Source organism: Penicillium cosmopolitanum, assembly GCF_028827165.1.
Source record: "Penicillium cosmopolitanum strain IBT 29677 chromosome Unknown utg000009l:1.0-9042332.0:1.0-9050551.0, whole genome shotgun sequence".
Lineage (NCBI taxonomy): Eukaryota > Fungi > Ascomycota > Eurotiomycetes > Eurotiales > Aspergillaceae > Penicillium > Penicillium cosmopolitanum.
In genome coordinates this window covers 2,430,364-2,444,398 of record NW_026622679.1, presented here as the reverse complement: position 1 = coordinate 2,444,398, position 14,035 = coordinate 2,430,364, and the positions used below count along the sequence as shown (strand labels likewise).

The following is a 14,035-nucleotide window of genomic DNA, read 5'->3' as shown; positions in this document are numbered from 1 at the left end:
AACAGGTCGAATATTCAGCTGCCAAAAAAGAGCAATAACCTCCCGTATATTGGGCAACGAAAATTAATAGGCTCCCCACACCAGTCTTCTGTAAATCCCGCATCTCCACCATATTGCAGAAATTATCTGGAATGAACTCGTAGTGAATGGAATGTGCTGAATGAAACCTGAATGCCACATGGGCAGTCTTTGGTCATCGTATCCAGTCAAGAGGGCGGTCCTGGCCGCTAGCCCCTCCTCATCTGCTCTGCTTCCACCTCTTATACCAGCCGTTTTCCTGATGAGCGCGCTAGACGCTACTTTTAGAAAGTTTGATGGTGTGAGTTCGTGGAATGAGCATCTCACGGGATCGCCGACCAGCATATAATACGCTCAAGACATTTCAGACGATAGGCTCCTCGTTTAGCTACTAGTATTCCCTGATTTTGTTTCTCTTTTTTGTTCTGTCGGCCCTTCGCTCCTAGAAAGACTCTCTGGCATGCATTAGGGCTGGAGGTCATGCAGGGGTATCATCAGCAAGGCTACACCGATCTAACCTCCGCTGAGCCACTGTCTTTTCGACAACCACTACTCCATGTGTACTATGTGAGTGGTAGCTCCAATACTGGCCTCCCATCTGGCATCTGGCGGCGACTCAAGGAGGGCTAGACTACATTCCTTCCCGGAGAGTTGCATTTGGAAACTCTGTTCTGCTCAGCTCTCCGTCATCAAGTATCAGGGGGAAGCAGCCTTCGGATAAATCATCGCCGATCGTTACTTGGTGCTGCAAGTCCCCGTCTGTCGTAGCCAGACTAGATGCCAGATCGATCCAGTCTTGCGGTTCGAGCTAGACCTGAAGAAATTCAGCTTGCCTCCACCCTGCGCATTGAACGCCTCCTGACTCATAGCTCTTTCTTTGAGGGTGGTGGGGTAGTAAACAGAGCCACCATCACGGCGAGTCACTCAGCATCCATCCGAGACACCCACACTCACGGGTCCTGAAAGAAGTAAATTACCGGAAATGGCAAAAAGCAAAAAAAGATAAAAAGTAGTAAAGTAGGAAAGAAGAGGTGACATGCGTCATGGATTACAGCCAGTCAGCGTGCGCGGTTTCCTCTCTCCTCGCGAGGTGATAGGTGTCGGCTGATCGGAGAGGTTGAAGGGGAGGACGAATAGTGGTTGGCTGGATACTACAACCCCGAGCGATCGATCCCCCTCTATGGAGCACTGACCAACACTAGCGGGCACCGAACGGTCGTTGGCGCAGTCGCTAGTGCCCGGGATGTCAGCCACGAAGGACGCGGACGCGTGCGAATCACTTTGCGGGATGACCGGGGATGGTCGTCTTCACGCATGACCCCGGGCGATCAACCGCGCCTGGTGTTTGGATCATCGCCCTCCTTTGCCCAGTTGGGGCCAGCCACTGCAGCTGGATCGGGACGGTGCATGATCGGAATTGTAAAGTGATGGGGGTATATCACTCTCCAATGTGTCGCTGTGCCTTGGAAAGAAGCGTAGATACAGTATCTCAGGTCATCCGGTGATGCCGCGTGGAGAAATGGTGGTGTACCTGGGCAAAGGGGTTTCACCGGTGCCTGGCAGATAGTTCATTTAAAAGAAGACTCATCTTTCTCTGTTTCTGTGACTCTCTTTTTTCTTTCTCCTGCTGTCTGATGATAGAAGAAGGCAGAGAGAGCGATCTTTTTTTCTTTTCTTTTTCTCGGTTCGCTTTCCGACTGTCTCCAGAGTGATCCGTATCAGCACGACATTACAGATCAATCCTCAATCCTGTCGCGACGGCCCGCAGACTAGCGAGGTCCTCGATTCGCGATTTGCGCCTTGGTGCCCCACAGTTGAAAACCCAGGTTTGCAAAGTGGTCTAGAACGGAATCACGGAATAAACGGGAAGACGGAAGTCACTGGCTGAATGCCACCAACCGCACCGTCTCGGGAGGGAGGAATGAGACTGGATTCAAAGTGAGTGAAGTGAATCAACTCCGGAGGATATCGGTTGGCGCGTGTACGGCGGAAGAGCAAAAAGGGACGGAGGGGAGTGAGTACGAGTGCAGAGTGCATAGTGTGTGAGTGGTGTGTGGACGGAAAGAAAAGAGTGTGTGGAGCCAATGACGACATGCGGACCGAGATACAAGGCGGCCCCCGGATTAGGAAAGCCACAATAATTTGAGGAAAGAGCGACGCACTAACATATTCCATGACTTCCTTTGCAGATGCGAAGAAAACAAGTAAAATACTCCCGTCCTTCCTCATCGCAATCTTCTTCCGATTCTTACCCCTCTTCCCTTACTTCTCACGGCAGTAAGTTGACTTGACTTCTCTTCTCTTCTTCACCCTTGTTACTATTCTATCCAACAACACACCACAATTTCAACATTCTCCGCCTGTCTCCGCGGGTTTCCGCTCGACACGTGTGACATTCTCGGTTTCATTCCATATCTGATCGCCTGCATCTTAGGCCTCTCCTCTGCTTCTCCTCGTTCGCTGCCATATCGACCGCGCGATCATCTTGAGAGTTTATTCCTCAAGCACGGATACCCCACTCCCGTCTCTCTCTCCTCCTTGCGAGACCTAACGGCCACTTCATCCACTTATAACCCACCTTCCCCCTCTCTTTCGCCTTCCCCACGCCCTCGTCGTTACCGTCCGCACTACTCCCGGCGCTCGGATCCTCCAATTGACGCCTTGGAGTCTCTATCTCTCTCTTCTTCTTCTACTCGTCCCATTCAAATCCCCCGCCGCCGCGGTTCACTCTACGAGGACGATCTCCCCGTCACCCCGCTGACCGGCCGTTTCGATAAACACTCCTATTTTGAAGACTGGGAGCGTGCCTCATCATCGGCAAAGTCCAGGCACCTCTCGAATTCCCGATCAGGTTATCGTTCCCGATATCCAAGAATGCGCTCCGACCATTCTCCCTTCGTCTCACCAGCCGGTTCCCCTGTCATGTCTCCACGACGTCCCAGTTCCCCGCAGCCCTCGCGCTCTCGTACTCAAAACTCCGCCAAGTCCATGCCAGGCTTTCATCTCGGCAACTTGCCTCGCTTCCACCCCGCTGTCTATCAGTCTACTCCGTCCGGCCACAGCGCTGCTGGCCAACCTCCATCCCCACGACAAACGCGGCAACACAACTACTGGCCCTCGTCGAATTCCCGCGATATGAAATGGCAATATCGTGATCTTCTCGACGGTTCCCACCAGAGCCCGGAGGCTCCCCGTCTTGACCCTCTCCTCAGCCCGGGTCCCGTCACGCCCTTGGCCCTGGAAGCCAATGACTATCTGGGAGCCGGGTCCTCCGGTGCAACGGACCACCGCACCCCTCGTGAGAATTCAAAGCCACAGTCAGGACCTACACCAGATATGATCGATAAACTGATCGCCCGCGAGAATGAGAAGGCTCGCAAGCGCAAAGCGGCCTTCAGTCGGTGATAATTAGCCTCTGGCTTGCATTCCTCTCTGGTTTATCTTTTGTCCCTATGCTTCACAAGTTTCCTTCCGCGTGATTCCGCTGCAGCTGCTGCTACTGCATCAGAAATTGGTGTTCTTTTGGCCATTTCTATGCGCTTCATCTTGCCATTCCCTTGCTGGCTCGGAGTTTGGTCACACCATCTTCACTCTATTCGAAAACAGATACCAGGTTGGCATTGCCTTGCCTGGAGTTCCCTTTCCTTGGCACGGGTGAACAGTACACACCCCCTCTTTGCCCCAGATCTTATGTTCCTTCTGCATCACGATTCATGTATCTATAATACCCCGATCTCCACATATGGAGACTCATAAACCATATACCGTCCAGAACTGGCCTACTCATTGCATATATTCACTAAAGTGCGCCCCACGTCCAATATATGGGAGACCTAGTACTGAAATTCTGTGCGTAGTGGACGGTGGCACCAATTGGCTTTCTTCGGCCAATTGGGATCGGGTGTCAACCTTCCCAGATTAGTATCATGCATGGTGAAGTGTACAACCATCGGCGCCAGACGTAGCCACCGGAAATTTCCCCTACAAACTTTAATTCATCGTTCTCTGAGTACAGCCCGAGTATTGAGCTTACATTTTCTATCTGGAGAGGTTTTCACTCTGGCAAGGTATTTTTACAGATGCCTGGGCATTATGCGATAAGAGAAAGGGTCCAACTATAGGACTCCTTCTTGTGACAAACGGATGGTTGTTGAACCAAGGTATACCTCATCCGTACGGTATTCCAAGGTTGTCATGTAGCAAACTTCAAAGCTACTAGTACTATATAGGCTACTCTGTTCCCATGGTTTCAATATCCCGAATGGGTCTAGTCATTGAATATGTTGTCTTTCCCTGGTTGGCCGGGAAGGAAGGAGCCTATTTAGGATGCGGACTCTTAGTATTACGAGTACCCTAGGGTAGTAGTAGTAGTAGTAGTATAACAATCAGCCCTTCTTCCCTTCTTCCCTTCTTCCCTTCTTCCCTTCTTCCCTTCTTCCCTTCTTCCCTTCTTCCCTTCTTCCCTCTTTCCATTCTTCCTTCTTCCTTTCCCTTCTGACTTACTCCCCAGACTCTTTTTCATTCTCCCCATCTCCATCCATATCCCCATCTGCTTCCTCTTATCCGCAAGGCTTTTATATCATCACTACTTCCTGCTCCTCCTCCTGCTTCTCCCCCTGTTCCTCCTCCGCCTCGTCATATTATTACTAATTTAACTATTAACTTTGGCCACAGGATTCTGCTCAACCTCACTCTATGCTCATTGCTCGCTCAAACCTCTGGCGATACAAGCTCACCTGAGAACTATACTAACCACCGGCAATAGTTCACTCCTTTCCTACCTTGGCCTTTCCCACCCCTACACTCCCCCACCCCCTTCTGCACTGCGCCATTAATACACTCTAGACTCTAGGCTGTAGTCACCCCAGCACTCCTTGCACATACTACCCACCCCCGGCTTCGGTGAGTCCATCCACCCCCCCCCCCCCTCTCTTTGAAACCTACCAGCAGCAAAAGCGAGCAATGAGCCGAGTATACGACTTCGCAAATGAGCAAATCCCCAGCCTTGGCCGATCCAGGAACATACTTTTTGTATAGTTCCTAGTCGAACGCCACCAAAAGCGATACCTGAGGCATAAAAAGCGGAGCCCGGAGGTCAGCCCTCGCTCCCCGGAGGAACGATGCGGGGCCCTTCAGGGCTTAATTTGAAGAAGCAGCTTAACTCTCCCTCCTCTCCTCCCCAATTGCTCCGGATTCCCCAGAATTAAGTCCCCAGAACATCCGTCAACACTTCCAACGCATCTCCCATTCCCCGCGATCGTCAGCATTGTCGTTAGACCCGGACCCTCCCCCGTCGCACGCGCTTCACGCTAAATCAGATCAAGGCGCCGCTGACGCATCGCATCACTCTCTCCAATCTTGATTCAAAATGTCATCGGCGCAGGCGCCCGTACAGGATCCACCTACATCTGCGCCCGTTGCGACAAATAAGAAGGACTACAAGGGTTTCGTGGCGGGTGTGTTTTCCGGAATCACAAAGCTGAGTGGTAAGTTGATCCTCGAACCTATACTGCGCCGCTCTGATCTCGAGCCAATCACCCTTTCCCAATTGTTTTTTTGCTTTCTGCTAACAAATTGCTACCTCTAGTTGGCCATCCGTATGTTCTATTCCAGCCCCCCCTGCTACTACCGACCCATAGCAAATCCACAATAACTGACGGCATACGCGGTAGATTTGATACCGTCAAGGTCCGGCTTCAGACCAGCAAGGATGGACATTTCAAGGGACCATTGGATTGTACGCTACAGACAGTGCGGAAAGAAGGTGTGAGGGGCCTGTACAAGGGTGCTACGCCTCCGCTGGTCGGATGGATGGTCATGGACTCTGTGTGAGTATTGCCTGGAGAGCGACGAGTGAGCCACAGCTTTGAGCAGGAACTAACGCTGAGAGAACAGCATGCTTGGCTCATTGACGCTCTACCGGCGACTACTGCTTGAGAACGTCTTTTCTCAATCTCATTTACGCTCTTATATCCCATTCTGCCGCAGTCAACCCGATCTGAAGACCCTCCCATCCTTTGGTCACGGTATTGCGGGTATCATGGCCGGCACAACCGTCTCTTTTATCGCTGCGCCCGTCGAACACATCAAGGCCCGGCTTCAAGTTCAGTACGCCGCGGACAAGACCAAGCGCATGTATAGCGGCCCGATTGACTGTCTCCGCAAGATTGTATGTGAAAGAAACGAGGGCTCCGACGTGGTATCCTCCTGTAAACAACCAGCTGACGAAGAAACAGCTTAGCACACATGGCATTCGCGGTGTTTACCGCGGACTCTTTGCAACCATCCTATTCCGCTCCTTTTTCTTCTTTTGGTGGGGCTCATACGACGTTCTCACACGCTACATGAAACAAAACACCGACATGTCCGCGCCCCTAATAAACTTCTGGGCAGGCGGAATCTCTGCCCAGATCTTCTGGCTTACCTCGTACCCTTCCGATGTGGTGAAGCAACGGCTCATGGTTGACCCGATGGGCGGCAAACTTAATGACGGACAGAGGCAGTTCCGAGGCTGGAAGGACGCAGCACGAACTGTCTTCCAAGAGCGTGGCTGGCGAGGATACTGGCGCGGCTTTGTACCCTGCTTCCTCAGAGCATTCCCGGCGAATGCGATGGCCTTGGTGGCATTTGAGGGAGTAATGCGGATGAATTTCTGATTTGTATACTATGTATATACCTAGAAGCGCTCATGAAAAGTAGAGACTAGGCTCATTTTGCTAGCGGATTGTTTTTCCTAATGCATTGTCTGGAGAATGTGTCGGTTTAGAAAAGTTCTTGGCGTTACATATACTAGTAGTATAGTAATGGTGGGATACTACTAGTAAAGATGTAGTAGGATAAGACAGTAACTGTCGAGTTTGCTGCTAAACTGACCACTCAATTAGTTACTCAATCATATATGATAGCTCTTGAATTCGCCATTGGCCGACAATTTGATCTAATGACTGGGATATGTGACTGCACAGATGGAATGTTGATCTTCTGGCCGAACGCGGCCACCGTCGGCCTCCAGCAAGCTGTTTTGGGGATTCCGCCAGAACAGAGGGATTGTCTCCGATTCGCAGCTACCAGCTGTCATTGGGTCAGCGCGTGGCTGAGGGTGTTTCCGTGATAATGATTCGCCAACGGTTGGCTAATAGAGAAGTAGTAATAGTACTGGTAGTAGATTAGGGTGGAGTAGCTAGCACGGAGGCATCCTCTTTCCGGAGAGCGACGGGCAATTTCAATCTCGAGAGTCTTGACTCTTTTTTTTCCTTCTTCTCTTTTCCCTTTCCCAGTGGTATAGAACATGCAGGTTTCCTTTTGGTTTCAACCTTTTGGTCATCTCTGAAGAGCAGGTCTCACCATCTCATCACCATCTCACGGTCTGACGGTCTGGACCCTCTGGCTTGCCTCAGGCACGGGTGATCGACAACAAGTGCGACGTTGGCATCAGCCAAGACCTCTCGCATCAACTTGAACCTAGTCAAACAATCCACAGGAAAAGGGAACGGCCATGGCCGTCGCACGCTCGATGCGACGTACGAGCCCAATTAGCCTACTTCTGGCTGCACTGCTTGCCTTCGGCTTCATCTGTTTCATACTCAGCCCTTCAACCCCTTCTTCTCCCTCCACACCCGCCGAGGCGGCCTCATCGCGTCAACGCCAACAAAACGCCGCCGAACATCATCTCTCCCCACCCACACAACCCTTCCTCAAATCGCAATCCCACCGCAGCAATGGCATGCAAGCTCCCCCCGCCCGTGGTGCATTACAATCTCAACAACCTCACCAGCACAAGCGACTCCATCGCCAACGGCGAGCGCATCCTCATCCTCACCCCACTCGCCCGCTTCTACCAACAATACTGGGACAACCTGGAGAAACTGAGCTACCCACATGAGCTCATTTCCCTCGGCTTCATCGCACCCAAAACAAAAGCCGGAAATGCCGCAATTGCTGCCCTGGAAAAGGCCATCTCGAAGACCCAAAATGGTCCCATCGACAATCGCTTCGCAAGCATCTCCATCCTCCGTCAAGACTTCGATCCACCCCTCACCTCCCAAGACGAAAAAGTCCGGCACAAACTCTCGGCCCAGAAAGAGCGTCGCGAGTCAATGAGTCGCGCCCGGAACAGCCTCGTCTTCACTACCCTAGGTCCCAGCACTTCGTGGGTCCTCTGGTTAGATGCCGACATCGTCGAAACACCCACCTCGTTAATTCAGGATCTAACAAGCCACAACCAACCCGTCATTGTCCCAAACTGCTTCCAGCGGTACTACGATACTCAGTCTCGCAAGTGGGATATCCGCCCATACGACTTTAACTCCTGGATAGACAGCGAGCAGGCACAGGAACTCGCCAAGCAAATGGGCCCAGACGATATCCTACTAGAGGGATACCATGAGCTGCCCACCTACCGCACGCTAATGGCCTACCTGGCTGACCTCAAGGCCCTTGATCCTGGACGTCTCCTCGCCCTCGATGGAGTCGGTGGTACTGCCTTGATGGTCAAAGCTGATGTCCACCGTGACGGCGCCATGTTCCCTGCCTTCCCATTTTTCCACCTCGTTGAAACGGAGGGATTTGCCAAGATGGCTCGTCGGTTGGGGTACGAGGTCTTTGGTCTGCCGGATTATCTCGTAAGTGGAATTTGCTTTGATTGTATCTGTCTTTACTAACAGTTCCCCCTTTTTCAGATTTATCATTATAACGAGTGAATGGGTCAATCCCACCACCTGTAGCTAGCATGTATGAATGTATGCATCGCGCGCTGAGCGCAGCGGTCTGCATCCTATCTGTTCTTGTTGTGAGGAAATGCATTTTCATCAACATGTGTCGGCGTTTTTGTTTACATGGGCCAAATTAGGCTCCTAGGGTCATTTTCAGTATCTATCTTCGTCTTTCTCTTGGGCATGCCTAGGACAATCAGGCTGATTTCTTTCGTCTTGTTTGTGGGAAGACATTCAAGTTGTTATCTTTGTTTGTTGGAGTCGGGCGTGCCATCAATCTAGTCATTGGGAACTCAATACACGAATGAGATGTCAGCACCGGATGCATTCTGCGAAACTGTAAATTTTCGACACTACTAGGATTTTAACTAAATTCTATTCACTAGAAATTAAGATAATCCTCTCATCATTATCTTTGATATCACGCTGATGCGGAATGGCAGGGAGCGAGAGGGTTGTCGTTCCTATGCTTTAGCAAAGCAGGTCTAATCCCAAGAGATTCTAGGTGGCAAAGCATTAGTAGGTTTCAAATATTATAGACATTAGAGACGGGACGACTCACGCAAGCATAATTCCTGCTCCAACAGCAACGGCCAAAAACTGGGTAAGAGTCTTGCGAATCTCGGCCCCCTTGTCCTTGCCCGTCTCCAGCAACTCGGGGATAACTGCCACTGTACCGACATATAGGAAGGTACCCGCAGTAAAAGGCAAAAGCATATCACCCCAGGACAGGCTAGTTCCCCAGAGACCAGAGACAGTGCTATCTTCAAGTACATCGCCGTGGCCGCCAAATTCCTGTACCGCAATTCCAATCAGAGTACCCAAGAAAGCCCCGACGGCCGTGACAAACTGCGCACCCATGGCCTTGCGCTTCGAGAATCCCGACTGCACCAGCAGAGCAAAGTCACCGACCTCATGCGGGATTTCGTGGAAAAAGACGGCAACGGTGGTGGTTGCGCCAATAGTGGGGGAGGCATAGAAAGATGATGAGAGAGCCAGGCCGTCGGTGATGTTGTGCGTGAAGTCCGCAATAAGGTTGAGGTATCCGGCCATCTTGACACTGGGGTTGATTTCCTTTTCGGTAGTCTCGTCCTTGGACCCATCCTCCTGGGCTGATTTGGTTGATTTGCGCTGCTTCAGTTCACCCGATTGGCCATTAGTGTTGGCGCCGGTAGATGAAGCGGTGGTAGAGTCCTCGTGGGTGTGACCGTGTGAGTGGTCGTGGCCTTGGCCGCCGGTTGCGATGCGCAGGGCCTTGTCCATTGCTACGAAAGTGAAGAAGCCCACCATGATGCCCAGTCCCAGGAGGAGATTCTTGTTCGGCTCGACCATGACAAAACTGACGTGGTCTGGGGAGTCCTCGCCAAGGAATATTTCCGGCAGAAGGTGGAAAAGTGTGTCACCTAGGAGACCTCCCACGGCGAAGGCAACCATGATTGATAGGGAAGAGGGGTCGATGTTGGGAGGGCATAGTGCCAGGAGGAAGTCTGGCAATAAGTGATAAGTATTGAGTTTCTTTTAGAGGGTTCTCTGTAGAAATATTTGATGCAGGACGTACTGGGAGGGCCAGAGATATACAAGGTCGCGAGGAGGGAGTTCACGGCCGGGGTAGATGGGAAGAGGACGGCGAAGATTCTCGACGTGAGACTGGCAGTTTCCGGGGTAGTAGCTCGTTTGTGTTCATTGAGAGATTCCACAAGAGGGCAATTCTAGAGCAATTAGCCACGCTGTACTTGTTGGGAAGAAGCCACTGCCGGCGATATTTCATTCAGCTCGCCAGTCATACCTGCAATTGCTCTTCAATCTGGCTGACAGACAGATCTCCAGGGCGAACGTTGGCAGCAGCCAATGCGGAGAACAGGAAGCAGCCTGCAGCGAGCGCAAGACCCGTGCGGCGCGAGGGGAAGAATCGTGAAGCCATTGGAGAAGGGTGTTGGAAGGAGGATAACAACAAGCCGCAGTTCTCGGAGTTGGGGCGGGCACTTCCCATTAAGCGGGCAGCTTATCGCCGGCTCGGACCACCTTGGACCCTGCCAAGCCTACTGGCAGCGACCACTCATCTAAGGCATCTCTTTGTATTCTTTTTCGTCCCTTCTTGTCTTTCACAGTCCCAGGTTGATTTTGTATAAATACTTGACGCATTTACCCCTCTCAGGTCGCTGTTACAAACCTTGGAAGACTGCCTCAAGCCATACCTAGTATGGGTGATAAGTTTACATTCTTGTACGAGAACCAATCGGTCTTTTCATCGCTCGGCATCAATCTGAAGTCTATATATTGAACTATAAATCAGGAGAAGAAGAAATCACTATTATGCCATGAACAAGTGTACCGATTGAGGGTGTATGTACGGAATATCCCTTATACAGACATGCAACTAGTACGATTAGTACTAGTACATGTTTGCATAAAGTCTTGGCATGTTTGCCGACCAAAAAGTTTCGATAACGCCGATAAATTATTTGCATCGACCGAATCCTTGGAATCTTAGGAAACCACAGCATAACAGCATAACCAGTCACAATGGGAAAAATCCTACAGAAAAAGAAGAACCGGTCTGGCTTGTCCAAGGCCCGGCCTAAGGACAACCGTCGCAAGAGTGGCAATCGCAAAATCAACATGCTGGGCAACGCTATCATCGCCGACAACTGGTACGCAGAACTTCCCTCGAGATATACCCAATTCATGCGCAAATGCAGGGACTAATTCCAATCACTTCGCAGGGATAAGAGCCTGACCCTGACTCAAAACTACAAGAACCTGGGTCTTATGCACAAACTTAACGCCCCAACCGGTGGTCGCGAACGTCTCCCCAGCAAGATGGACCCTCACGAGACCCCGAACTCGCTACACATCAGCGACGGCGGCAAGAATGTGCAAATCGAGGTTGCCGAGACAAAGGTCGAGCGCGATCCGGAGACTGGCGCGATCCTTCGTGTGATTCGCCCAGAGGACGAGATGGAGGTTGGCGGTCGCAAGCTCAAGGCCTCAAACCCGCTCAATGATCCCCTCAATGACCTCTCTGACAACGAGGAGATCCTGCATTCTGCCTCCGGCTCCGCTATTGTCCGACAACTCGAGCGCCAGGCGGATGCGGAGGGTCAAGGTGTCAAGGCGAAGAAGCCGAGGCATCAGAGTACCCGGGAAGAGGAGTGGGTGCTTCGCTTGGTTGAGAAGTATGGCGATGACTTTGCGGCCATGGCGCGTGATCGCAAGTTGAACCCCATGCAGCAAAGTGTGGGTGATCTACGGAGACGGGTTAATAAGTGCAAGAAGGCACAGGCATGAAAAAAAGACAATTTGTGAGGATTGAAAAAGGACTTTGTGTGTTTGGCATTCGGTTCGGGCGATACGGCGTTTTAATCTCGTCTACTTTCTTCTCTTTGGGAATACCTCTGCATCTCTGAGAAGACTCTTGAACTATGTATAGTGGTTTGAATTGTCAACCGGGTATAAACTAGGATATATACAAATAGGATATTGATATCATGACTCTTCATCAATTATTCAGTTATGGCCAAGGGTCGAGTATGTGACGGTGCCCCCTGGTTGAATATTATTCATGCGTTGAACGACTCGCACCCATCGCCTGCGTCGCCATTCGCCTACTCCGTAAGAAGTAGCAGCCGCCTCTTCCCAGTCTCCAGCTGGAACCCTAGCCTGCAGTTGAGGCTGCGACTGCGAGTCCATATCCAGGTCTCCATAAGCCATCGTAGTCATATCCTTCTCTTCATTAGGTGCCGAGGACTCGGTTGGGAGATCCCAGACCCAACCTCCCACTTCATCTATGACCGCCCTGCCTTCTGCAGTCACACCAGGGACCTCAAATCCAACCCCTGTGATCATGCGTTCGACCACCCACTCGCGACAATCAAGATCAAGTTCCCATTTCTTGCTCTTCCACTTCCAACCAGGGGGAGATCGAACGTCGTCGAAGAATCGACATCCCCGAGGTCGGTCACCGGCAATTCGAGATGGGGACAGCGGGTCATAGGGTTGGGGGCTGAATAGGAAATTCTCCCAGCCAGACTGCGATGTCCCTGGAGCACGATGTTGTACCTCAAATATCTCTACCTCCCGTTCCTCCGGGTCGGTGTCGACTGAAATATCGACCAACTGCTCGATGGTCGACATGGCGGCAGATGGTGATGACGGGACTGCAGCCCCGAGGAAGTCTTGATTACTCCCACCACCTTCAGGGAGAGGGAGATCTAGATTATCTAACCCATTTCCAACATCTTCCATCAATCCTTGGCAAAAGAGTCGAACTTTGGGGTTGTTTGCCAGGACTGCTGCATTGCCACCAGCCAGCATGATCAGTCTCAATGGTAATAGGTGCGCGGTCATGAAGAGCCCTGCGGCAGCCACTGTTCCGATTAGGAAGACTGTAGAGGAAAGCTTCTCGTTGGCAAAGTTAGTGAGCGGAGCAAATACGGAGATAGTTGCATCATGGACGTCTGAGAAATCGGCCATGACATTTTGCAAGTCCCGCATGTTGCGAAAGAAGTCCTTGGAGGTCTCCGGGGCAGGTTTGATAGTTGTAGCAGGGGCTAGGGCTGGCCCTTCATAGGAGTAGTAGGGGGTCGTGCTTGAAGTAGAGGTCGAGGGTGGAGGTGGGTGGCGAGTAATGAAGGCCGGGACCATAATGAACAGTAGTAGGACCACCAGAGGTAGGGCGATTAGTAGATGGGGATCAAGACATATGAAGGAGTAAGCAAATAGGAAAGATATGGTGTGAGTTGGGGTTTTCCAGCTCAACACACGCTCCACGCGATTCTGGAATAGAAAAACCACTCCAATGCTATAGACCACTGTCAGTGAATGTCTTGGTAAAGCGATATCTCTTTCCCCCCTTCCCTCCCCGTTCGCATACTGACCGTGCGTTGAAGCGGCGGAAGTTGTTTGACATTAACGGCAGACTGAATCCTGGCCGTTTGGGAGATGTTGCAAGCGGATTCCCGGCATTTGCTTCATCTTCGCCATCGTCCTTGGGGATGACTTGTTGCAGCAATCTGTTCATCGATCAGCAACCTTGGCACCTCTTCTTTATACGAAACAAAAGCAAAGAGCAACCCCAGCAAATCGAAACCTACTTGGTGAACAATCTATCTTGAATCGAGTTCTTCGACTGCGAGGATGATCTCGAGTGGGCGCTATCGGGCGATCCATCACGCTGTGGCGTTGGCTTCGAGATGGACAGTACGGGGACAGGCTCGTCACGATTTGCCAGGACTTGAGCGTCTTCGTCCATGCTGGACAGCAATATCAGCAGCACAGCAGGATAAGATGGTACAGCAGTACACCGG

The 14,035-nt window shown here is 51.4% G+C and overlaps 6 protein-coding genes across 6 annotated transcripts; 4 read left to right on the top strand and 2 right to left on the bottom strand.

The window, feature by feature from the left end:
- Positions 1–178: 178 nt before the first annotated feature.
- On the top strand, positions 179–3,423 carry N7509_009014 (uncharacterized protein; the record flags this gene model as incomplete). Its single annotated transcript, XM_056633651.1, has 2 exons — positions 179–323; positions 2,453–3,423. 2 exons carry the CDS (start codon positions 179–181, stop codon positions 3,421–3,423), a joined length of 1,116 nt encoding a protein of 371 aa, XP_056484271.1.
- Positions 3,424–5,386: 1,963 nt separating this feature from the next.
- Positions 5,387–6,674, top strand: N7509_009013 (uncharacterized protein; the record flags this gene model as incomplete). Its single annotated transcript, XM_056633650.1, has 5 exons — positions 5,387–5,504; positions 5,606–5,615; positions 5,658–5,846; positions 5,914–6,187; positions 6,255–6,674. The coding sequence occupies 5 exons, from the start codon at positions 5,387–5,389 to the stop codon at positions 6,672–6,674; spliced, it is 1,011 nt and encodes a 336-aa protein (XP_056484270.1).
- Positions 6,675–7,736: 1,062 nt separating this feature from the next.
- On the top strand, positions 7,737–8,717 carry N7509_009012 (mannosyltransferase complex subunit MNN9; the record flags this gene model as incomplete). Its single annotated transcript, XM_056633649.1, has 2 exons — positions 7,737–8,639; positions 8,697–8,717. The coding sequence occupies 2 exons, from the start codon at positions 7,737–7,739 to the stop codon at positions 8,715–8,717; spliced, it is 924 nt and encodes a 307-aa protein (XP_056484269.1).
- A 497-nt stretch (positions 8,718–9,214) lies between these two features.
- On the bottom strand, positions 9,215–10,650 carry N7509_009011 (Zn(2+) transporter YKE4; the record flags this gene model as incomplete). The annotated part of the gene is made up of 4 exons (XM_056633648.1): positions 9,215–9,230; positions 9,292–10,216; positions 10,288–10,438; positions 10,516–10,650. The coding sequence occupies 4 exons, from the start codon at positions 10,648–10,650 to the stop codon at positions 9,215–9,217; spliced, it is 1,227 nt and encodes a 408-aa protein (XP_056484268.1).
- Positions 10,651–11,252: 602 nt separating this feature from the next.
- On the top strand, positions 11,253–12,017 carry N7509_009010 (nucleolar protein 16; the record flags this gene model as incomplete). The annotated part of the gene is made up of 2 exons (XM_056633647.1): positions 11,253–11,380; positions 11,453–12,017. 2 exons carry the CDS (start codon positions 11,253–11,255, stop codon positions 12,015–12,017), a joined length of 693 nt encoding a protein of 230 aa, XP_056484267.1.
- A 219-nt stretch (positions 12,018–12,236) lies between these two features.
- N7509_009009 (PEX28-32 family peroxisomal membrane protein) lies at positions 12,237–13,980 on the bottom strand (the record flags this gene model as incomplete). The annotated part of the gene is made up of 3 exons (XM_056633646.1): positions 12,237–13,530; positions 13,607–13,741; positions 13,823–13,980. The coding sequence occupies 3 exons, from the start codon at positions 13,978–13,980 to the stop codon at positions 12,237–12,239; spliced, it is 1,587 nt and encodes a 528-aa protein (XP_056484266.1).
- Between the last annotated feature and the right edge of the window lie 55 nt (positions 13,981–14,035).